We start from the raw sequence: 24,244 nt of genomic DNA, 5'->3' as shown, positions 1-24,244 counted from the left end.
ATTTGTACTCCCAGCACCCTTCGCTCCTCTGCCCCATTTAGATTCTTATTTTCCAAGTAATATGTGACCTCCTTATTTTTTCTCACCAAAATGCAATATCTCTCACTTATCTGTGTTGAAATTCACCCAACCCTTTCTGTCCTTAACTGATGGGGACCTCCATTGTCAACAGGAAGGAGGGTATACCAGTTAAAACTCAACTTCCAGTGGCCCAGTGAGAACTGCGCCATGCAGCGTAACGTTGAGCACTGCTTGAATTTTGTGGGCCTGCCGGTTTCTCCTCGTTCCTGGACCAAGTCCAAATCCGCTGTTAAGGGAGCAGCATAGAGAACAGACCCATCAAAATCGTTACATTCCAACAGCCAAATCCAGCGTCATTGCCTGAGTGATAAATGTATAGTTATATTGCCTGCAGCAGGGCAAGTCACTGGGCTGGGGGCCCTTCACAAAATACAGAGTTAAATTAGGGAGGCTGGAGTTCAGTAGAGTGAGGTTCTGCCATAGCTGAAGACGAACTATAAAATTTCCACCTTGTGCATGGGTCCCATTGGCACCATTTTTCCAGAGTTTCTGCGCCTCTTGCAAAGTATGAGTGAATGAATCCCCACTGAAGTCAGTGGTACCCCAACTAGATGTGACGGATTATCTTCAATTATCCATCAGTTGCCTTGTCCGAGTTGTCTTTAAGTTTCAGATGGTCAAGCTAGATTTCTGCGAAGTGGTTCCAGCTTCAGATTGACGTCGAGCATCACTCAAACCAGCGCGGGGTGAGCCCCCAGAGGCAGCTTCTGCTCAACACCCGCTGCAATAGAACTGCGGCTGTTGAGCAGAGAATTCTGCTAACGTTACGATGTGAGCAGTGCTCGGATGCCAGTGAGCGAGGCTCTGGCGTTGCCTGTCCGGAACACTGGGGCAGCCCAGTTGTTGCAGGACCAGCGTCGCTGACAGAAGGTTCCGGTCTCAAGCCGCAGCTGTAGTGTAATCTGTGCGACACTTAACTGCACGTTGAAGCCTCAAGACGAAAGGGAAATGTCACTCCTGCAGTGAAAAGCAACAAAAGAATAATGTGCGGCTGTGTTAATAATTGTCTGAACTCAACTGAGGGGAAACAACACAGAGCGGTTTCATCTCTCGGTAAAACCCCCCACTGTGGCTACTTCATTGGTTAATAACGTACCTTTTGCGTGACCTATATTTGAATTACAGAGGGATGCAGACATATACCTGGGTAAGATAACGAGAGCCAGATGAAGGGTTCAATTAAAAGGGGCTTGGAAATACAATGGTTTCCATTGTGACAGGGATAGAAAAGAATTGACTATCTAGAATGTTAATCCATGAATCAGGATTACAGCAGAATGGGCCAGACAGGCTGAATGATCTATTCTCATTCCTCACTTTGTTGTGCTTTCTTAATGTTTCAGTTCTAACAATCTTTATGTAAAAAAAAATAACGCCCGAGTCCTGGCTCGTGAGTTGATGCAGTGAGCCACGCACAGCAGGAGGGCCCAGCTTTACTCCCCAGCCTGCGGTGAGTGAGCTGATCGCGCCTGGTTAACAGTAAAGGCACTGATCTCCGCCTCCGTGCTCCTGGGGTCGGGTGAGGGGGACATCACCGGGGTTACCACTCCAGCTCCATGCAACGCCAGCCCTGCTGTAAAACGCAGTGTTTGGATGTTGGGTGAGGCTAGGGTGAGGCGTGGCTGCGATGCCCCCACAGTCGAGCAGCTTGCTGAAGCTCACGCATAAATACACATAGCTGGTGTCTCTGGCCCTGTGATCTAAATGTAAAAGTCATGGAATGCAGTAACACTGCAGTGATTTCTCTCAGTTGGCTGGAGTCTGTGTCGAGCTCTCCTCAACAGAAGGGGTCCCAATGATGCTCCCTCTCCCTACCGCCCCCTCCCTGAATCTCAGTGTTGCTACCTGTCCTGCATTTGTCCTCCTGAATCCCAATGCTCTGCGTTACCCTGTCATCCTGAGCGCCGATGCTCTGCTCCCCCAGTCCCAATGCTGGTGTCTCTCCCAGCTCTCTCAAGTCCCAATGTCCTGCCTTCCCTCACCGGCCTGATTCTCCATGCCCTGCCTGTCCCAATACTTTGGTTCTTGCTGTCCTCTGAATCCCAGTGCTGCAGTCTCTCTCTCTCTCCCCTCCCCCCACCAATTCAGATCCCTCTACCAACCTTGCACCATCTGAGTCTCAATAGAGGCGCCTCTGCCTGACCCTTTCCTACACCCCAATGCTCTGCTGCTCCCCACCTGCCTGCCTCAGTCCTGGTGGCACTGCCATTCTGTGTTTACCCAATTGGCAAGATGAGCAGGAGAGAAGTAAAACATAAGAAAGAATAAGAAAGGGAAGGAGAAAAATGGAATGTAAAAAAATGAGAAAAAGATGCAAGTGAAAGAGAAACAGCAATTTAGAAGTAAAGGACAGAAATAGAAAGAGAGAGAGCAAAACAAGAGTTAGAGAAATAGTGACCGAGGGAGACTTCATTCCTTCTCTTTTCGAAGTTCTGTACTCATTTTTAGATACTTTCACTGAAACATCGTTTGCGATTGAGTTGATAATATATATCTAAAACCTTTCTTAATTTCTAATCCTTTTCCTCTCAGTAAAAGTGGAGAATGAGTTCCTTTGTGCATTTTAGTTTCCTATTCAGCGCACGCTCCCAATAGACATTCGTTTGTCAGATGCTAAATGTTTTATGGGCACCAGCTTCATTAAAATGGACCATCACGCATTCTTGTCTCAAGAGGTCATCATTGGGTGCTGTTAATGAGATGCACAAGGGTGACTGTATAACTCTTAAAGGCTACAGACAAGATGATTTATTGATTCAAGTGTAGGCTATTGATTGACCTGTGGTGAGCAATATAATTGCACCATGATTTTTATTTAATTGCCACGAGCTCAGTAAAATGGAGAAACGTGAAAAGTTTTCCTTCATGGTTTCAATTCTTAGAATTGGCCATGACTGACAATCCACAAAGATTCACATGACTGAATATTGCTTCTTATCCTAGTCCCATTTTCAAGAATAAACTTTTTTTTGCGTTTTTACTGAATAACATCTTAAGTTGTAGGAAAAAAATATTACTTCAAGGGAATGTCATTCTAAGAATGAACAAAATAAGGGTGTACTTTACAGTGAAAGAAGAGTTTCAGTTACATCTGCAGAACTACCCTTCAAAAAATATATCATTCATGCAGAACTCCACCACCCAAATGCTCTTGTGTATCATCTAATATCTCCTGTCCTTCACCTACCTCCACTGGCCCTCCATCCACAATGCATCAATTTCAAAATGTTTATCTTTTGTCTGTAAAGCCCTCTGTGGCCTTATCCACCCCTGCAACCTCCTCCAGCCCCACGGCAACCGCCCCTCTTCCAACCAAGCATCTCCCCTTCCACCACTGTTGGCAAAGCCTTCAGCCGTGATGTGGCTACGCTCTCGGATGCTTTCCCTTAACTCCTCCGCCTTGTTTCATCAGTCCCCCACCGTCAAAAGGTTTCCGGAAAACATACCCTCTTTGACATTCCTTTCCACTGCCTTCCCTAAGCCTTTCACCGCTCACTCCCTATGGCGTATTGAGACTTTCTGCTATGTTAAAGGAACGAGACAAGTGCAAGACCTTCGACCTGAAATTGCGATCGGAGGCGTCCCGCGGGCGAATGCCTCCGATCCGCAAGAAAGGTACGCGCCTACCTGGTGCCTCCGTATCTTCTGACTCTCGCGCTCCTGGGCCTGCGGGCGCGGGCCTGCGTAAAGGCCCGCGTATCCCGGGGTGCGCAGGCGGTTCTCAAGCATCCCTAGGATCCCGTGGGCCGGCCCAACCAATCAAAAAGGGAGATTCCCATTATGCATATGGGGATTCCATTTACGTACGGAGTCGCCATGAGCATGAATAGCACCCGCATAAAAAGAGACAACCTAATGTAAATAAATCACCACACATTTAAAACAACAGTGTAATTTTTTGAAAAATAAATTTAAAGGCGCCAGAAATAACCTAAACTAATTTTAATGGTTTTTGAATGTTTAAATGATTTAAACATTATTATTTTAGTATTTATTTTCACCCTTACCCTGCTTTTACCGGGTGTAAGGGTTTGGTGGGCAATCGCTGGGCGGTAGTTGGGCAAATAGCCCCACTCTGCGCCAGCGAATGTCCATTTCCTGTGCACGCGGAGGATCGAGCTGAAATTTGACAGATTGCAAGTTCCGGGTTTTCACACGTGTGTACGCTGTCGTAAGTGCCCCGCAAAATCCGGGCCCTTGTTATCGACCCCAGGACAAAACTGAGTGGTCTTGATGAAATTACATTAGAACATAAGAAATAGGAGCAGGAGTCGGCCATTTGGCCCCTCGAGCCTGCTCCGCCATTCAATAAGATCATGGCTGATCTTCTACCTCAACTCCACTTTCCTGCACTATCCCCATATCCCTTGATTCCCTTAATATTCAAAAGTCTATCAATTTCTGTCTTGAATATCTTCTTCCTCTTCTTAGGCAGTCCCTCGGGAACCGAGGATGACTTGCTTCCACATTAAAAATGAGTTCTCAGGTGACTGATGAGTCCAATGCGGGACCCACAGTCTCTGTCACAGGTGGGGCAGACGGTGGTTGAAGGGGCAGGTGGGTGGGGTGCTTGGGTTGACATGCGCTCCTTCCGCTGCTTGCACTTGGCTTCCGCTTGCTCCCGGCGAAGAGATTTGAGGTATTCGGCACCTTCCCGGATGCTTCTTCTCCACTTTGTACGGTCTTGGGCCAGGGATTCCCAGGTGTCGGTGGGGATGTTGCACTTTTTCAAGGAGGCTTTGAGGGTGTCCTTGAAGTGTTTCCTCTGCCCACCTGGGGCTCTCTTGCCATGTCGGAGCTTCGAGAAGAGCGCTTGTTTGGGGAGTCTCGTATCGGGCATGCGAACGATGTGACCCGTCCATCGGAGCTGATCGAGCGTGGTCAAAGCTTCGCTGCTGGGGATGTTGGCCTGAGCGAGAACACTGACGTTGGTGCGCCTATCCTGCCAATGGATTTGCAGGATCTTGCGGAGCAGCGTTGGTGGTACCTCTCCAGTGCTTTGAGGTGCCTGCTGTACATGGTCCATGTCTCTGAGGCATACAGGAGGGTGGGTATCACTACTGCTCTGTAGACCATGAGCTTGGTGCCGGGTACAGCAGACAGTTGAGAAGGCAAATGGTATGTTGGCCTTCATAGCGAGAGGATTCGAGTACAGGAGCAAGGATGTCTTGCTGCAGTTGTACAGGGCCTTGGTGAGACCACACCTTGAGTATTGTGTGCAGTTTTGGTCGCCTTATCTGAGGAAGGATGTTCTTGCCATGGAGGGAGTGCAGCGAAGATTCACCAGACTGATACCTGGGATGGCAGGAATGACGTATGAGGAGAGATTGGGTCGATTGGGCTTATATTCGCTGGAGTTTAGAAGAATGAGAGGGGATCTCATTGAAACTTATAAATTTCTAACAGGACTAGATGCAGGAAGGATGTTTCCGATGGCGGGGGTGTCCAGAACCAGGGGCCACAGTCTAAAGATAAGGGGTAAACCATTTAGGACAGAGATGAGGAGGAATTTCTTCACCCAGAGAGTGGTGAACCTGTGGAATTCTCCACCACAAAAGGCAGTTGAGGCCAATTCATTAAATGTATTCAAGAAGGAATTAGATATATTTCTTAAGGCTGAAGGGATCAAGGGATATGGGGAGAAGGCAGGGACAGGGTACTGAATTTGGATGATCAGCCATGATCACATTGAATGGCAGAGCAGGCTTGAGGGGCCGAATGGCCTACTCCTGCTCCTATGTTTCTATGTTTGAGGTCCTGGTCTTCAAACACTCTCTTCCTCAGAATATACTCAATGACTGAGCCTCCACAGTCCTCTGGGGTAGAGAATTCCAAAGGTTCACCACCCTCTGAATGAAGAAATTTCTCCTCATCTCCGTCCTAAATGGCCGACTCCTTATTCCGAGACTGTGACCCCTGGTTCTAGACTCCCCAGCCAGGGGAAACATCCTCCCTGCATCTACCCTGTCAAGCCCTGTAAGAATTTAGTAAGTTTCAATGAGATCACCTCTCATTCTTCTAAACTCTAGAGAGTATAGGCCTAGTCTACTCAATTCCAAGTTTCTGGTGCTACACAAGTATAAACTTACCACCTACATTTAAAGTAATGCGGCCCATTTAAAAGGCGGCTGGAGGTGATATATCATGGCAGCCCCTCCCTGGAATTTTCTCTTTGTCCCTCTCCTCGATAAGAAGCGATGTGATTCTGTGTCGCTGGTGCTGGTGAGTTTGTCCATTCGGACGTTGTATTATGACGTCACATGCAGAATGTTGTTAAACCTTTTGTTTTGTATCATCAATTCCTCCTTCCAATTCTCTTCTCTCCTGAAGGTGCCTGTTCTTGCGAAGGCAAGATGCCATGGAATGATGCACTTGCAGACGACTAAGACACCAGGGGGGAGAAATTCGCTATCGCCCCGTTTGGGGCGCAATTATCGGCCGGGCGCAAAGTTTAGCGCCTGGCGCTAATCATCGCCTCTGACTGCAAACTTGGTTTCTATCACCCCTGGAGGTGATTGGAGCGCTAAATCAGGCGCTTCACACCTCTCTTAAGGCGCTTTAACACAGAGGAGCGAGGCGCTAACTCAGAGCGCTGGTGAAGCTCATGTGATGTCAGTCAGCAATGGAACAGAGTCGGCCAGTTCTTAAAGGGGAGGGTCGATCTTGCTCTCCATCCACACCCTGCTCATTGCAGCCTTGAATCTCGGCCTGGAGAGACCTGTACATCAAATCTGCTGGAAAGAACAATGGAGAGGCCCAGGGAAAGAGGTCAGAGTGCAGCCCCCATAGTCTCTTCTAAATCGATGCAAGGAAGGTCAAATCAAAATGAATCTGCAAAGTGTCTCTCAGAATGCGTGGTGCAAAAATGTCAGAAAGCGGCCGCCTTTAAATAGCGCTCCCCCAGGTCCTTCCCGACTGCAAAACGCTCCCCTCAACCTGTCGTTGCTAGCGGCAGGCGGTAAGGCAGGGGGCACCACTCAATATCTGGTCCGGGGCGTTGCACGCTTGACTGACGTCACAATCTGCGGGCACAGGAGATCGTGGCAGTAGTTTTTAGTGCCGCTGCAAAATGTCTGGTCAATTTCAGGAGCGGCGCAAACATTGCCGCGCCCCGGCACTCGTTGCTTTGTGCCCCATTAGCGCCCTCTTATGGCGCCAACGGGAGGCGTGAAGAAACCGAATGTTTCCCCCCAGGAGAGTTAAATTGCAATTACACACCGTCTCCGCAACCTTGCTGCCTTTTTAACAAATAATTTAGCCCAGGAGATACTTGTTAATGATATTAGCCGACAAACATGCCCTGTATTTTTACGATTGTTCTATTTTAACAGAACCTTTAATCCAATTAAAATGATGACAATTAAAATCATCCATGAAATCACACTGAATGCAACATTTAAAAAAAAAACTCTTGTGGTGCCATCAGTGTAGAACAACACTGCTGAGTGATTCACAGGAGGGTACAATCAAGACAGAGTTTAGAAACAGAATTATAAGGGAATTAGATTGGCGGCACTTGTGACCCTTAGTTTCCCCCCCCCCCCCCCGGTCAAGTATTTTAATCAGCACCACTTTCTGTCGTGAAGTAAATCACTCAGTACAGCCCATCACCGGGGCAACCTCACACAGGATACCTACAGTGTGCCTGGACCTTTCTTACCGACGTTGCGTGACCTTTTCCGTCACAGTTGAGTCTTATCTTTTTTTATCCACACGAAGGCAGCATTTCCTTTGCAAGACCGAGGGAGCAACAAAAGCAGATCTCCTGGGAGAAATGAGCTGTATTAAGGGAAAGTGTTCGCACCGCCTATTTTAAAGTTGAAACGGTTTAGTAGTCTGGGCAATGCATGGCTGATCACCATCAAATATTAATGTCCTGTTAATAGAGCATTACTTTCTACTTTTGACTCCTCTGTGGGCTGCCTGCCATTAACTTTATTCACTTGTGACAAAGTGACGAGCGTCTATCGTCTGCACTGAAATATTGATTTTCTGTTTTTTTTTAAACCATAATTTATAGAGGTTGAGGGTTCAAACAGTTTCCTGCTCCGATTTATTGCCCATTATTTGCTACAGTGAGGGAAATGGGTATGAGGTGCAGAATAGTTACAGGTCAGTATTGAATCAAATAGAAATGTTATGTTTTGCAACCAAAAAAAAGCAGTACTCAAGTGTTTTATATCCTTTCTGACTGCAACCTTGCTCTGACTCGGACAGCTCGGGGAAAGCAACACAGTTCGTTGTATTAACAATAGATGAAAAGATACATAGATTCAGATGCTGGAAAACGCGAAATCAAAACAGAAAATGCTCAAGTCTGCCAGCGTCTGTACAAGAGAAAGGGGGTTGGATTTTTCAATTTGCCACGCAGGTGTAAAACCGGCGTCGAAGCTCGGCCGCCCAATGTAGAAACCGCCCGATTTTAATTTCCATTAAAGGTGGTGCAGAGACCGAGCGGTTTAGGGAGGAGGCTCCGAAGAGCAGCACTGAGGACTATGCCGCCAATGCTTGGGTGAAGGGAACGGATAGGAGGACGGGAGTCAGAGGAACGAGAGAGGATATCACGTTGAAGGAAATTTACAAAGATAGAGTGGGGCAAGGCCATAACCAGAGGAATAAGCGAGGACAAGGATTTTGAATTGAATGTGTTGCGGGACAGGGAGTTGAAGCCAATGGCTTTCAAAATCGGAAGCGATGTAAAATGGGCTGCCGACTCACTCTCGCCTGATTTTACACTCTCGCACAAAGTAAAGTGTCATCTAGACAATAGGCATCCTGTAAATGGGCCAAACCAAGGAGCAACGCTGGTGTCTGGAAGTAATTCTACACAAACCCTTACAGATAAATGAGGATACGTGCAGATAAGGACCTTACTATGATGGGGATATGCATGTAAAATAAATAATGCATTCATGTTTCTTTGAACCATTCATGGTGTTGTGATTTTAAATAATGGAAAAAGAATTGATGCTATTTTGCAGCAGTGCTCAGCTGGGAATATTCAAAATTGTGTCAGTGTGGAGCACTCCTTTTGCTTACTGTGTTTCGGCGAATAATTCGAGTTCCCTCTTTCATTTCAGATGCATCATCCTATTCAGATGAAGCCCGCTGATAGTGAAAAATCAAATGGTAAGCAAAGCATTTGCACTGACTAATGGGAGATGGGATTTCTTGCACGTTGAGTTTGTTTTCCTGCCCCCTTCCAAACGTTTTCCCTTTTCTCCTGAAGGCACTGGCTGTGGGTGGGTGCAGTTCCATGGGTTTTGGCAGCCCAATGGCACCTCGCCAAAGTAACCAATGAGTGCCTGTGGACTTTCAACTGTGCAGGGAATCGCAGTCAAACCCAGTCCTGGGCTCACTGGATACCCACATACATGCATGAGGAGACACTGGGTAGCGATCAGGAATGGAACCCTTGCTCGTTTTCTTTCCCCCTTTAACCTAGCCCAGAGGTGCCGAGGCTAAAGGCAGCGTTGTGCTCCCCACCCAATAATTCAGAACAACAGCAACAAACTTATATTTAAATAACGCCTTTAACATAGTAAAACGTCCCAAGGCGCTGCACAGGAGCGATTCTCAAACAAAATTTGACACCGAGCTACATAAGGAGAAATTAGGGCAGGTGACCAAAAGCTTGGTCAAAGAGGTAGGTGACATAAGAAAACTCACTAAGCACTTGGTTGAGTATAAAACAAGGCTTTAAAAACTGTTTCACAACCATGAGATTCTAGTTACATCACTAGTTCCTGGTTCCAAAAACGTCCTGGGCAAGCTGGGCCCACGCCCGAGTATTTATACTCCTTGGACGGCGCCACCAGCTGGCCGCCCAGTGTTATTTCATGAGTCATTTCTTCATGAATGATAAGATTCATGACAGTAGGTTTTAAGGAGCGTCTTAAAGGAGGAAAGAGAGGTAGAGAACAATGTTCCCTTTAAGTTGCGTGGCTGCGCAGCGCTCCAGGGGTCCCACGCAGCTGATGATCCGGCTTTTAATTTGAAAAAAACGCGCATACGCGGACTTTTGCATGGGCCACGCAGCCCGTTAAAGGGCCCACGCGGCCCCCCAAAAATTATGGGGAACATTGGTAGAGAGGCGGAGAGGTTTAGGGAGGGAATTCCAGAGCTTAGGGCCTTGGCAGCTGAAGTAGGATACAGGCTTAGCACAACGGTAGAACATAAATAAAAAGTGACCAGTGTGTGTCCTGAGCAGTGGGATGAGTTGGCCGAACCTTCCTCATTCTCATTATCAGGCAATGCAAATTTGAAATAGACTGTGGGATGGCCCCTGAAACAGGCAGTATAACTGGGCTCGGGACAATTAAATGGGTTTGTGGAGAGAGTATTGAAGGATATGGTGGGGTTGATTTATGTAGATGTGTCAGCTGTGGCTCAGTTGGTAGTACACTCGCCTCTGAGTCAGAAGGTTGTGGGTTCAAGTCCCACTCCCGGGACTTGAGCACATAAAGCTAGGCTGACACTCCAGTGCAGTGGTGAGGGACTGCTGCACTGTCAGAGGTGCCGTCTTTCAGATGAGACGTTAAACCGAGGCCCCGTCTGCTTTCTCAGGTGGATGTAAAAGATCCCATAGCACTATTTCGAAGAAGAGCAGGGGAGTTCTCCCCAGTGTCCTGGCCAATATTTATCCCTCAACCAACATAACAAAAACAGAATATCTGGTCATTATCACATTGCTGTTTGTGGGAGTTTGCTGTGCGCAGATTGGCTGCCACGTTTCCTACATTACAACAGTGACTGTACTTCATTGACTGTGAAGCACTTTGAGATGTCCAGTGGTCGTGAAATGTGCTATATAAATGCTAGTCTTTTTTTTAAAGATGGTTTTCTAAGGCCTAATGGCCTTGCCCTGTTCCTAAAAATGCTTTTACGCTTCTTTCCTCATCTTTTGAGGTATCCACTTGATGTTGAAATGCAGGTGAAAACATTCTATTGCAGCTCTTGACATTACTGTTGTGTCTCATTAATTAGCCAAGATGTGTCACAATTCATAAGCTGGATGCAATGTCTCTTTCTGCCCAAGATGGCACCCAATGCCGCCCTACCATTGAGTGCATGGGCGCACAATGATCTACCTGGATCCACATTCGGGCCTCTAGCACTTTGAAAGTATCTGACGAGGTATTTTGGTCCTACACGGAATAAGTTTAGTCAGTCGCAACCCAGGCCCTGGTCGCATGGACCCAGAGGACAAAACTGACCCTAATGTGGTCTCACTGGGGAAGCTCACTCAGAAATGTGTACAAACCTCTGCATACAAACCTTCGACCACCCTATTTTCACACATTTGGTCAAGTTTTCATGCCCATTGTGGTAAACCACTGTTAACTCTGTACAGGTCCGGGCATCTCTCCGCCCCTGGCTCCACCCCTAAGCCCGGGTATAAAGGTGACTTGCCACCCTTCCCCCGGGAGCTCTTAGGATGGATCCACTAGCAGAGGCATGCTCCAGTTCTTAGTCAATAAAAGCCTACTTCGTATAAGTTCAACTCGTAGTCTTTGGTGTTGTTGATAGTGCATCACCCATGGAAACAGTATGAAATTTGCCTTCAAATAGGTTTTCATCTCTCGACTGAGCCTTGCGATGTGTTTGTGGAACTCCTCGACAGATGCAGCCATGTTATAATGAAGAAGGGCAGTAGAGTCTTAACTGAGTCTAATTGATTCCTCTGGAATGTAATTGTGTTGCATTGACCTAGTGCTCTTTGCATGGAACTGATGAATCTTTCTCTCTCACCTTTGGCTACTGGATTCAAAAGTTGTCTGCCATTGAGACCCAAAATTGAAAGTGGAACAGTGTGAGAGCAAGCGCCTTGGTTCCTGTGGACGCTCTCATTTATCTTGAATCTGTTTCAGAATGAACATTGTGGTCTTCAAAACAATACATTTTAAAATGTTTGATAAATAATATTGCAGATTCTACAACAAATGCCATGCAACAAAAAAAAGTGCTGTTTTCGGGTAATAGTAATTATGGATTAAGTTGTCATAAAAATTCATAATGAGTATGCTTATGAATTTTCAGACTGTAATTAAATGCCATATGCTGACATTAACAAACAGGAAGCTGGTTAATTAAATGAGACACTTTGGAGGCTGTTTCTACAATGACTGATTACTCGCTGGAGTCATACCAGTCTTTTTATCAGAGGGTTGTAGGAGAAGGAAACAGTGTAGAAGAGGTGATTGCCATTTTCACCATTCCATCATTTGCAAGCAATGCAGAACAGCATCCATCACTTCATGTGTCGACAAAGAGAGGACAAAAACTTTGCCAACCACTTTATAGTTGGCAGAGCACGTCGCCATGACTCAGTTGGCGAGTGCAATGCCAAGTATGGAACTGAGCCATGTAGATCAGGAGGGCGACAAGTTCAATCCCCGGCCTATGTTGAGTTAGCTGATCTAACCAAAGTAACAATACAAGGCATTACATCTATCAAGCGCCCCGGGATTAAGGAGGAGAATAATCAGCCAGGGATCCTGCGTCTGACGGGGTGATGCCAAGCTTGGATTTTAAAAGCCTGAAGATTCTAAGAGAACATAAGGACATAAGAAATAGGAGCAGGAGTCGGCCATTCGGCCCCTCGAGCCTACTCCGCCATTCAATAAGATCATGGCTGATCTGATCTTGGCCTCAGCTCCACTTCCCCGCCCGCTCCCCATAACCTTTAACTCCCTTGTAGCTCAAATATATGTCTACTCCGCCTTGAATATATTCACTGACTCCGTCTCCACAGCTCTCTCGGGTAGAGAATTCCAAAGATTCACGACCCTCTGAGAGAAGAAATTCCTCCTCATCTCCGTCTTAAATGGGCGACCCCTTATTCTGAAACTATGCCCCCTAGTTCTAGATTAGCCTAACATCAGTAGTGGTTAGCCTAACATCAGTAGTAGGGAAAATGCTAGAGTCTATTATAAAGGATGTGATAACAGGACACTTAGAAAATATCAATGGGATTAGACAAAGTCAACATGGGTTTATGAAAGGGAAATCATATTTGACAAACCTACTGGAGTTTTTTGAGGATGTAACTGGTAGAATAGATAAGGGAGAACAAGTGGATGTGGTGTATTTGGATTTTCAGAAGGCGTTTGATAAAGTTCCACACAACAGGTTAGTGTGCAAAATTAAAGCAAATGGGATTGGGGGTAATATGCTGGCATGGATTGAAAATTGGTTAACAGACAGAAAACAGAGAGTAGGAATAAATTGGTCTTTTTCGGGGTGGCAGGCGATGACTAGTGGGGTACCGCAGGGATCAGTGCTTGGGCCCCAGCTATTCATAATATATATCAATGATTTGGATGAGGGAACCAAATGTAATATTTCCAAGTTTGCTGACGACTCGAAACTAGGTGGGATTGTGAGTTGCGAGGAGGATGCAAAGAGGCTTCAAGGTGATTTAGACAAGTTGAGTGAGTGGGCAAATACATGGCAGGTGCAGTATAACGTGGATAAATGTGAAGTTATCCACTTCGGTAGGAAAAACAGAAAGGTAGAGTATTATTTAAATGGTGATAGATTGGGAAATGTTGATGTACAAAGGGACCTGGGTGTCCTTGTACACCAGTCACTGAAAGCAAACATGCAGGTGCAGCAAGCAGTTAGGAAGGCAAATGGTATGTTGACCTTCATTGCAAGAGGATTTGAGTACAGGAGCAAGGATGTCTTACTATAGTTGTACAGGGCCTTGGTGAGACCACACCTGGAGTACTGTGTGCAGTTTTAGTCTCCTTACCTAAGAAAGGATATACTTGCCGTAGAGGGAGTGCAGCGAAGGTTCACCAGATGATTCCTGGGATGGCAGGACTGTCGTATGAGGAGAGATTGGGTCGACTAGGCCTGTATTCACTCGAGGGGACCTCATTGAAATGTATAAAATTCTGAGAGGGCTAGACAGACTGGATGCAGGGAGGATGTTTCCCCTGGCTGGGGGGGTCTAGAACGAGAGGTCACAGTCTCAGGAAACGGGGTAGGACATTTAGGACTGAAATGTGGAGAAATTTCTTCACTCAGAGGGTGCTGAACCTGTGGAATTCTCAACCACAGAAGGCTGTGGAGGCCAAGTCACTGAATATATTTAAGAAGGAGAGGGATAGATTTCTAGACACAAAAGGCATCAAGGGGTATGGGGAGAGAGTGTGAATATGGTATTTAGATAGAGGATCACACTTGATCATATTGAATGGGGGAGCAGGCTCGAAGGGCCGAATGGCCTACTGCTCCTATTATTTTTCTATGTTTCTATTCCCCCACGAGGTGAAACATCCTCCCTGCATCTACCTTGTCGAGCCCCCTCAGAACCTTATATGTTTCAATAAGATCACCTCTCATTCTTCTAAACTCCAATGAGTATAGGCCCAACCTGCTCAACCTTTCCTCATAAGACAACCCCTTCATCTCCGGAATTAACCTCGTGAACCTTCTCTGAACTGCTTCCAATGCAAGTATATCCCTCCTTAAATAAGGAGACCAAAGCTGCGCACAGTACTCCAGGTGTGGTCTCACCAACGCCTGAAGGAGGTCCACAGTCCACAGTTTTGAAGTCCTGAGAAATGCTGAATGAAAGTAGGAGACAGTGCAACAAGTGTTGAGTCAACATAGTTGAGGATAAGTGGCAGAACATCAATTTCCCACTAACTGTTCTTACACTGAAGGACTATCAGACTTGGACACTTCTAATCCTGTTGACGGGATGTATTTGGATTGTCAACAGTCAGTTGGATAAATGGTTACATTTAGCACGGCACATTGCCTTTAAGATGATATATATGTCCCGAGGATGTAATTTTGTGATTCTCTGGTGTTAGTCGTTTGCCTAGGATTCATTTCAAAAAGCAATTCATTGCATGAAGTGCATGAAGGCCTTTGAGTTGTTTCAATGTCAGAGGCACTATATAAATGCAGTGTTATTACTGTACAAAAGTGTAGCTTAGGAGCCTGTGGGACTATATTTAGGATAGTTTTAGAGCAGTGTGTCATATTAGGGAATGGGTTCTTGTTCGCTGATCACTTTGCCTTCTTACAAAAGGATTGGTTTGTAACTGAGAGGGATTTAACCCATTTATAGGTTGTTACATGGCAATGCCCTTCAATCTGTATGGAGACCTGAAACCTGTAAGCAATATTTCTGTATCGCAGCGCTCAATTCCTAGTCAAAGGATAGCAATCTTCCTTGAATGCTTTTCTCCAGCTTCCTGTAATCTATTCCCAATTTCCGAGTGACTCTTTTTTGCAGGCTCTTTGTGGAGAGAATGGATTGATTGCTTTGTCCATCCCTGACCTCTATCGCTTTCATAACAGGCTTGGCATCATCGAACCACTACTTCCTGGTTTACCTTATCTTCTCCTCTTCTCATTTCAACTATGGTGGTGTCTTGCAATATGGGCAGTGCCCTTTCACCTTGGTTTCTCAATAATTAAACAGACGCCATTCTCGATTCGTGCTACAATGGTCTTGTATGTAATTGTTGCACTCGGGAAGTTTGGTGCAATCAATAAGCAAGGGTTCAATGTCACAAGCTTCAGAAGGTGGCTGTATTCCACGGCTTATGATCGTGATGTTTTATACGTAGATGTGTGGAGCTATGAAAACAGAAGCGAATTTCAACAAATCTAAATATGAGTGAGAATATTTGAGTCAATATCCAGTCCAATGATGGATGATGGCTGTTGACAATTTACACAAGGTAACTGGCGTAATAAAACTCACTACACACTTGGTTTGAGTATAATGCAAGGCTTTAATCAACTTGTTTCAGAACATGGAGGTCTAGTTGTACTTCACTAGTTCCTTGTCTTACAAAATGTCCCTGGGAAGCTGGGCCCACGCCCGATTATTTATACTCCTTAGACGGCGCCACCAGCTGGCCGTCCAGCGTTATTTCATGAGTAGTTTCTTGATCATGATGAGATTTATAACAGTAACCTTGAAGGGCAGGGGAAGGGTCAGGAGATTTTACTCTGGGACTTGACTGGATTTGCTAAGTCAAGATGGCTCATTGGTAGCACCCTTACCTCTGGTCAGACGGTTCTGGGTTCATGCCCCACACCAGAACTAGAGTGCATAATCCCGGATAAAAGCCAAGCTTGGGCTGAAGATCTATGGCAGACGAGTATCTCACAGTTAATGCTGAAATTTCCAGGTTCTATACAGGTAGACTATCCTTTATCCGCACTTCCGAAAACCTCTAAAAACCGAAAGTTTTTTCGTGGAGCGTAAGTCGTGCGCACGACATGACCCGAGTGGCGCCAAACATGACAGGAGTGGTCCGGGAGCTCTGCCTTTCCCTGTGAGCAGGGCAGAGGGTCAGAGAGTTCCCTCCTGGGTAGGAGATTGCAGGCCGAGCCGGGCAGTGTGAAGGAGGTACCGGCAGCACGGTGGCATAGTGGTTAGCACTGTTGCCTCACAGCGCCAGAGACCCGGGTTCAAATCCGGCCTCGGGTGACTGTCTGTGTGGAGTTTGCACATTCTCCCCGTGTTTGCGTGGGTTTCCTCCGGGTGCTCCGGTTTCCTCCCACAGTCCAAAGATGTGCGGGTTAGGTTGATTGGCCATGATAAAAAAATTGGCCCTTAGTGTTAGGGGGGATTAAATACATGGGGTTACGGGGATAGGGCTTGTGTGGGATGGCTGTCGGTGTAGGGACCGGGTGCTAGGGTTTGGATGATCAGCCATGATCTCATTGAATGGCGGAGCAGGCTCGAAGGGCCGAATGGCCTACTCCTGCTCCTATCTTCTATGTTTCTATGAGAGTGAACCCAACAATACAGCGGCCTGTCCGATAGCTGCAGCGGCCCGTCCGATAGTCTTTTCTTCCCCACTCCCCCGACCTGATTTGCGGGCCAGCTTAGTGTAGGAGTCAGCCGATATCCGGCTTTCCCACAACTGGCGGCGGCAGTCGAGCCCCAGACCCCCGCTAAGTCAAGGAATTCAGATACGGAGCAGGGGGAGCCAGAAACCTCGATCTAACGGCAGAAATCAGCAGCCGTTTTGTTAGGTTTTTTTTCTTCCCCTAGCATTTTTTTAAACAGTCAGGCTGTGGAAAGAGTCTCTGTAGCTTAGCAACAGCTTCAGAGACGCTTCCAAGGCAGGGCCCGAGTGTTTACAAGCTGTTGCTAAGCAACAGTGTTTGTTGTCAAAACCTTCTGAAATCCGAAAAATTCCGAAAACCGAAACACAGCTGGTCCCAAGGTTTTCAGATAAAGGATAGTCTACCTGTACTGATGTGGCTGGCCTTTGAGTTTTTTTTAACTCATTGATGGGATGTGGGCGTCGCTGGCTAGGCCTGCATTTAGTGCCCATCCCTAATTGCCCTTGAGAAGATGGTGGTGAGCCGCCGCCTTGAACCGCTGCAGTCCATATGGTGTAGGTACACCCACAATGCTGTTAGGAAGGGAGTTCCAGGATTTTGGCTCCGCGACAGTGAAGGAACGGCGATACAGGTCCAAGTCAGGATGGTGTGTGGCTTGGAGGGGAACTTGTAGGTGGTGATGTTCCCATGCGTCTGCTGCCCTTGTCCTTCTAAGTGGTAGAGGTCGCGGGTTTGGAAGGTGCTGTTGAAGGAGCTTTGGCGAGTTGCTGCAGTGCATCTTGTAGATGGTACACACTGCAGCCACAGTGCGCCGGTGGTGGAGGGAGTGAATGTCGAAGGTGGTGGATGGAGTGCCAATCAAGCGGGCTGCTTTATCCTGAATGGTGTTGAGCTTCTTGAGTGTTGTTGGAGCTGCACTCATCCAGGCAAGTGGAGAGTATTCCATCACACTCCAGACTTGTGCCTTGTAGATGGTGGAAAGGCTTTGGGGAGTCAGGAGGTGAGACACTCGCCGCAGAATTCCCAGCCTCTGGCCGGCTCTTGTAGCCACAGTATTTATATGGCTGGTCCAGTTCAGTTTCTGATCAATGGTAACCCCCAGGATGTTGATAGTGGGGGATTCAGCGATGGTAATGCCATTGAATGTCATGGGGAGATAGTTAGAGTCTCGCTTATTGGAGATGGTCATTGCCTGGCACTTGTGTGGTGCGAATATTACTTTAACAGGATAATCAAAGTAACTGGTCCAAAATCACAAAATAAGTTTGGATGAAGAACTATTCAGTCCACTTGATTGGCAGCCCTGCTACTGGAAACAAAATCCACCTCCTCCACTCTGTATATTATTTTGTTTGATAATCGCTCCTGTGAAACGCCTTGGGATGTTTTACCACATCAAAGGCGCTATATAAATGCAAGTTGTTGTTGTCCCAGTACACTGTGGCTGCATTATGCACTATCTACAGGATGCACTTTAACAACACATCAAGCTTACTTCGTCAACACCTCTCTGTTCCATAACCTCTATCATTAAGAAGAACAAGAGCAGCAATGTCATGCTCCAGGTTTGTCTCCAAGTCATATGCCATACTGACTTGGCCATTCCTTCATCGTCGCTGGGTCAAAATCCTGGAATTCCCTACCTAACACCATCAGTGCAAGCACTGCCGCAGTTCATGGTGAAGACCCATCAGCACCTCTTCAGGTCATCTGGCGATGGGCAATAAATGTGGCTGACATAAGAAAACTACTAGGCACTTGGTCTAAGCGTTAAACAAAGCTTTAATCAACTGTTTTACAACATGGAGGTCTAGTTGTGTCCTTCACTAGTTCCTGCTAAGAATGTCCTGCGCAAGCTGGGCCCGTGCCTGAGGAGTATTTATACTCTCCCTGGACTGCGCCACCCGCAGGCCGCTCAGTATTATTTCATAAGTCTTTCTTTCATGAATGACTGATTCATGTCAGTGGCCATGCCCACATCTCGAGAACAAATAATTTAAACATGGCATCTTTCCAGAATACTTAGCTGTACTGTTTTCCCATTAACATGCACTTGAAGAGGCAGAAAGGAGTTTAGTTTAAAGTCTCCTGCGAATGATGACACCTCCAACAATTCAGCATCTCCTCAATCCAGCTACGACAATTACCATTAACAGTAGATATAAATCACTGGCAGAATTCAGATGTAAGTAAAGTGTTTGCAGCAATCTGTACCAACCCTGGTGAATCCTACAGGTTCAGGTCAGGATGTCCTGAAATGGACATGATCTTTAGGGGTAAGCCATTTAGGACAGCCATCAAAGACCCTACCCACCCCAGCCACAGTCTGTTCGCCCTCCTGCCATCTGGGAGATGCTACAGATGCATTCGCACCCGTACGACCAGATTTAGGAACAGCTTCTTTCCCAGGGCTGTCATCCTACTGAACTCCACAAATAAACTCTAAAGCCTGCACATCTGCCAATGCACTTTATTATGGTTATGTTTATGTTAATGTATTGCAAGCCAAATGTATGTTGAATGTTTAAATGTCTTAATCTAAATGTACACTCTCGGGAGCCGCAAGCCTACATTTCGTTGTACTGCACTTGTGCACTAACAATGACAATAAAAGTTGATTTGATTTGAGATGAGGAGGAATTTCTTCACCCAGAGAGTGGTGAACCTGTGGAATTCTCTACCACAGAAGGCAGTAGAGGCCAATTCATTAAACATATTCAAGAAGGAGTTGGATATATTTCTTAAGGCTAAAGGGATCAAGGGATATGGGGAGAAAGCAGGGACAGGGTACTGAATTTGGACGATCAGCCATGATCTCATTGAATGGCGGAGCAGGCTCGAGGGGCCGAATGGCCTACTCCTGCTCCTATCTTCTATGTTTCTATCTTCTCAGTGTTAAACTATAAAGAGGGCTGAAGGAGAGGGGTGTCCTCTGCCTCTTTCATTTGTGTGCTTAGATCGTTGGTGTCTCCTGCAAGCCCTCTCAACTCACTACCAATCTTGTGATCAAATTTTACCAGCACACAGCAACCTAAAAGCATGATAGCAAAATACTGCAGATGTTGGAAATCCGAAATAACAACAGAAAATGCTGGAAAAACTCAGCAGGTCAGGCAACATCCGTGGAGAGAAATTTGAGTTGACGTTTCGGGTTGGACCCTTCTTCAGAACTGGAAAGAAAAGAAACTAGATCGGAGGCAGGGCTGCGATCGGACAAAAGAATAAAAGAAACAAAAGAAGTAAAAGAGATTAGAAGCTAGACGAGATAGTAATAGGCTGGGATTAGGTGTAAAGTGTACTGGCAGGGCAAAAGATAGCTGCCAGGTGTGAGAGAGAAACAAAAGGAAAAGGGGGGGGGGAAGGAGTGGAACAATTACAAGAGAAAATGAAATGGGGGCCGAGCTTATGATCTGAAATTGTTGAACTCGGTATTGAGTCCGGAAGGCTGCAGACTGCCTAATCGGAAGATGAGGTGCTGTTCCTCGAGTTTACGTTGAGCTTCCGTGGAACAATCCAAGAGGCCAAGGACAGTGAGGTCCGAGTGGGAATGGAGCGGTGAATTAAATTGACAGGCGACCGGAAGCTCGGGGTCACCCTTATGGACTGAACGGAGGTGTTCCGTAAAGCGGTCACCCAATCTGCGTTTGGTCTCCCCAATGTAGAGGAGACCGCATCGTGAGCAGCGAATACAGTCTACTAGATTGCGAGAAGTACAAGTAAATCGCTGTTTCACCTGGAAGGGGTGTTTGGGGCCCTGGACAGTGGGAAGGGGGGAGGTATAGGGGCAGGTGTTACATCTCCTCCGCTTGCACGGGAAGGTGCCAGGTGAAGAGGAAGGGCTGTTTGGGGTGATAGAGGAGTGGACTAGGGTGTCTCGGAGGGAGCGGTCCCTGCGGAATGCTGAAAGGGGAGGGGAGGGGAAGATACGTTTGGTGGTGGGATCACTTTGGAGGTAGCGGAAATGCCGGAGGATGATCCGTTGAATGTGGAGGCTGGTGGGGTGAAAGGTGAGGACAAGGGGAACCCTATCGTGGTTCCGGGAGGGAGGGGCAGAAGTGCGGGAGATAGAACTGACATGGTCGAGGGCAGTGTCAACCACAGTAGAGGGGAATCCTCGGTTGCGGAAAAAGGAAGACATGTCTGAAGCACTGGTGTGGAAGGTGGTGTCGTCGGAGCAGATACGGCGGAGGCGGAGAAACTGGGAGAATGGAATAGAGTCCTTACAGGAAGCGGGGTGGGAGGAAGTGTAGTCCAGGTAGCTGTGGGAGTCAGTGGGCTTGTAGTAAATATTGGTCGATAACCTATCCCCAGAGATGGAGACGGAGAAGTCGAGGAAGGGAAGGGAAGAGTCCGAGATGGACCATGTGAAGGTGAGGGAAGGGTGGAAATTGGAGGCAAAGTGAATGAAATTGTCAAGTTCGGGGCGAGAGCAGGAAACGGCACCGATACAGTCATCAATGTATCGGAAAAAGAGGTGAGGGAGGGGACCCGAGTAGGACTGGAACAAAGATTGTTCCACATAGCCCACGAAAAGGCAGGCATAGCTAGGACCCATGCGGGTACCCATGGCAACACCTTTGATTTGGAGGAAATGAGTGGAGTTAAAGGAGAAGTTGTTCAATGTGAGAACAAGTTCAGCCAGGCGGAGGAGGGTGGTGGTGGATGGGGACCGGTCGGGCCTCTGTTCAAGGAAGAAGCGGAGCGCCCTCAGACCATCCGGGTGGGGGATGGAGGTGTAGAGGGATTGTACGTCCATGGTGAAAAGGAAGCGGTTGGGGCCAGGAAACTGGAAACCTAAAAGCATTCTGGTTTGTGATGTAAAGTTTCCATGCTGGTTGTCCCTCCTTTAAGACGCTTCTTAAAACCTACCACTTTGACCAAGCTTTTGGACACCTGTCCTAATAGCTCCTTATGTGGCTCAGTGCCAAATGTTGTTTGGTAACGTTCCTTGGGACGTTTTACTATGTTAAATGCTCTATATAAATGCAAGTAGTTGTTGTTGGTTTGTTCCTCTCCTTCTCCCCGCCTCTCCTAAAGACACTGACTGGTGTTGGTGTTATCTACAGGTGCCAGCAGCTCTCTGGTGTCCCACCCCATGGCCTTTCCTTCAGCTTGACATTTTTAATCCCCGCTTTCAGTACTTTGCTCCCCTCTTGAAGCACAGAGACTTAGACATGAGGGCCGATCGCAAGCTGTTATCACTGGAGCTGGCAGGGAGCGCATGGCCGCCACAGACAGTTTTGGTTTGATAGATATTTGTTAGGCAGTGGGTATTAAGGGTTACAGAACCAAGGCAGGTGGATGGAGTTATGGTACAGATCAGCCATGATCTAATTGAATGGTGGAACAGCCTCGAGGGGCTGAATGGCCTCCTCCTGCTCCCTATGCTGTTAATTACTGGGAGCCTGGAATCCGTCCTAGTTACAGGAGTTGCACAACAGAAAGTGTGCACATTCAGAATCTGCAGAACAGTTCAGCACTCAGCAGGTTAACACGCTCGTCCTTCACCACCTCCCCAAAACTCCAATACCAATCTGTAACATTTTGGCACTTCTCCCCGCTGCCCTCCGCGATCTAAGAGTTCTTTTATGGTAGACCTGTAGAATATCCACGTCAAGCTTTTATTTTAAATTGTTATTGAGCGTTTTATTCTAATGCGGCTGGTTTATGCTCAAAACAACCTCGGGTAATTGGCCATTTCATGTTGCCCTGGTGCGAAGAAGTGGAGTGGGACAATACCTCAATATATACGTTAACATACAGGACAGCAAGAAGCTGACGATTAATGACAGCATTTAATATGGCCATCAGAAAAACGTTATTTTTAACTAAACCCAAAATACAAAAGCAGCAAACATCCATCTCTCGGACAAATGTCAGTGTTTCTTATTTGTGTTCTTAACTTTCACAAAAACATCAAGTTCTTGGTGTTTAAAAAAACAAAAACCTGTTGATTAGATGACGATTCCATCCGTTCTGGAAATAGAACCGTGAGCTTGAGGCTGACTATATCATTTTAATTCTGTCGTTGACTGCACTGAACCCGGCTGGATATGTGTGCTGTTTGTATATATGTGTCTAGATGTTTTGGCCAGATAGCCACTGTCATTGGAACCCTGAGGTGGTGCCAATTTAGTTTGTGTTGTTTGAAACTGACACAGATCCACGGCAAAGCAGGCTTGATCCTAACTTTCCAGGGAAGGCTCTGTTTATTAAAACTCTAGGGAACTTCCTTTGATGTCGTGTACCAACAAAATTGAAGAAATCAACTGCTGTTCAGATTTCCTTCAGAAAACGTCTCTCTCTCTCTCTCAAGCTCACAACCTATGCCTTTAAGTTGTCTAATTTACAGTAAATTTGATTTCCATTTTGTTGAGTGTTTGAGGCTGTAAAATACAACAATCCACATGCACTTTATTAAACACTTAAGCTTTTGGAACATGGCGTGGTATAAATCGGCCCTGTGTGCCTGTAAATATATTAATTCATAAATTCTTCCATTTATTGTAAAGCTGATTCAGGCTGTCGCATGGAAGGACATTATTCACATCCCTTCTAATTGCCTGTTGTTGGGGCTGGTGCCGAGGGCTGACGTCCATGGGGGGGTGATGGCAACGCGTACTTTTGCAGCATTCAATTTGTTATTCAGACTAACGCTCAGCCGCTAGCTTATTTGGAAGGGATTTTTTTTTTTTTTAATCTTCTCGCTTCAGGGGCTGTAACTGATATCAGCACCGTCTCACCTCGTTGCCCGTTGTGTCAGTGAAATGTTGACGTCGGTGAAAGGTGATCAAACATGAGCACTAATGGCCACCTGTCTTTTCCTTTTTCTGTTTCTCTTGTCCCTTCTAGCTGTGGAAGACCGAAAGTTATTCATAGGGATGGTTTCGAAAAAGTGCAACGAGAACGACATCAGGGTGATGTTCTCGACCTTCGGGCAGATAGAGGAATGCAGAATTCTACGGGGACCCGATGGGTTGAGTCGAGGCAAGTGTGCAATCCATCCTGCCTGTTTTTTTCCCAGTGCTAATTGGAACTATATGTCACAGCCAGTGAAGTAGAACGTTGCATCTTCCATTCAAAATGTTACATATCAATATGTCTCCTCCAGCATGGCGTTAACTCTCTAAGCTCCTCCAGTGAGGTATTTTAAGTCCATGATGCTAGAACATTAATTACTGGATTCTGTCTTCTGCCATTCTCTTCGGACAGTATTTCATTAAACCTTGGCTCTCATCCTGGCAGCTTCATCAGGCCAGTTTCAAAAGACAACCGAGAAGTAAATCTTAATTTTTTACTCCTTATTACCAAATGGTTTTAGTCCTATTAAAGT

At 46.5% G+C, this 24,244-nt stretch overlaps 1 protein-coding gene across 23 annotated transcripts in view; it reads left to right on the top strand.

Annotated features, from left to right (window-relative positions):
- celf2 (cugbp, Elav-like family member 2) overlaps positions 1–24,244 on the top strand; it is an 897,865-nt gene that overhangs the window by 803,826 nt on the left and 69,795 nt on the right. For all 23 annotated transcript variants that reach the window (XM_086010717.1, XM_086010723.1, XM_086010728.1 and 20 more), the window contains 2 exons: positions 9,162–9,210; positions 23,764–23,898. In XM_086010717.1, the coding sequence (XP_085866843.1) occupies positions 9,162–9,210; positions 23,764–23,898 (184 nt within the window). The remainder of the gene's footprint in view (positions 1–9,161; positions 9,211–23,763; positions 23,899–24,244) is intronic.

This window comes from Somniosus microcephalus, chromosome 17 (genome assembly GCF_052327205.1).
Source record: "Somniosus microcephalus isolate GS21.2 chromosome 17, FLI_Smic_1.0, whole genome shotgun sequence".
Classification (NCBI taxonomy): domain Eukaryota; kingdom Metazoa; phylum Chordata; class Chondrichthyes; order Squaliformes; family Somniosidae; genus Somniosus; species Somniosus microcephalus.
The sequence above is the reverse complement of the archived record's forward strand: the minus strand, read 5'-3'. Positions and strand labels throughout refer to the sequence as shown.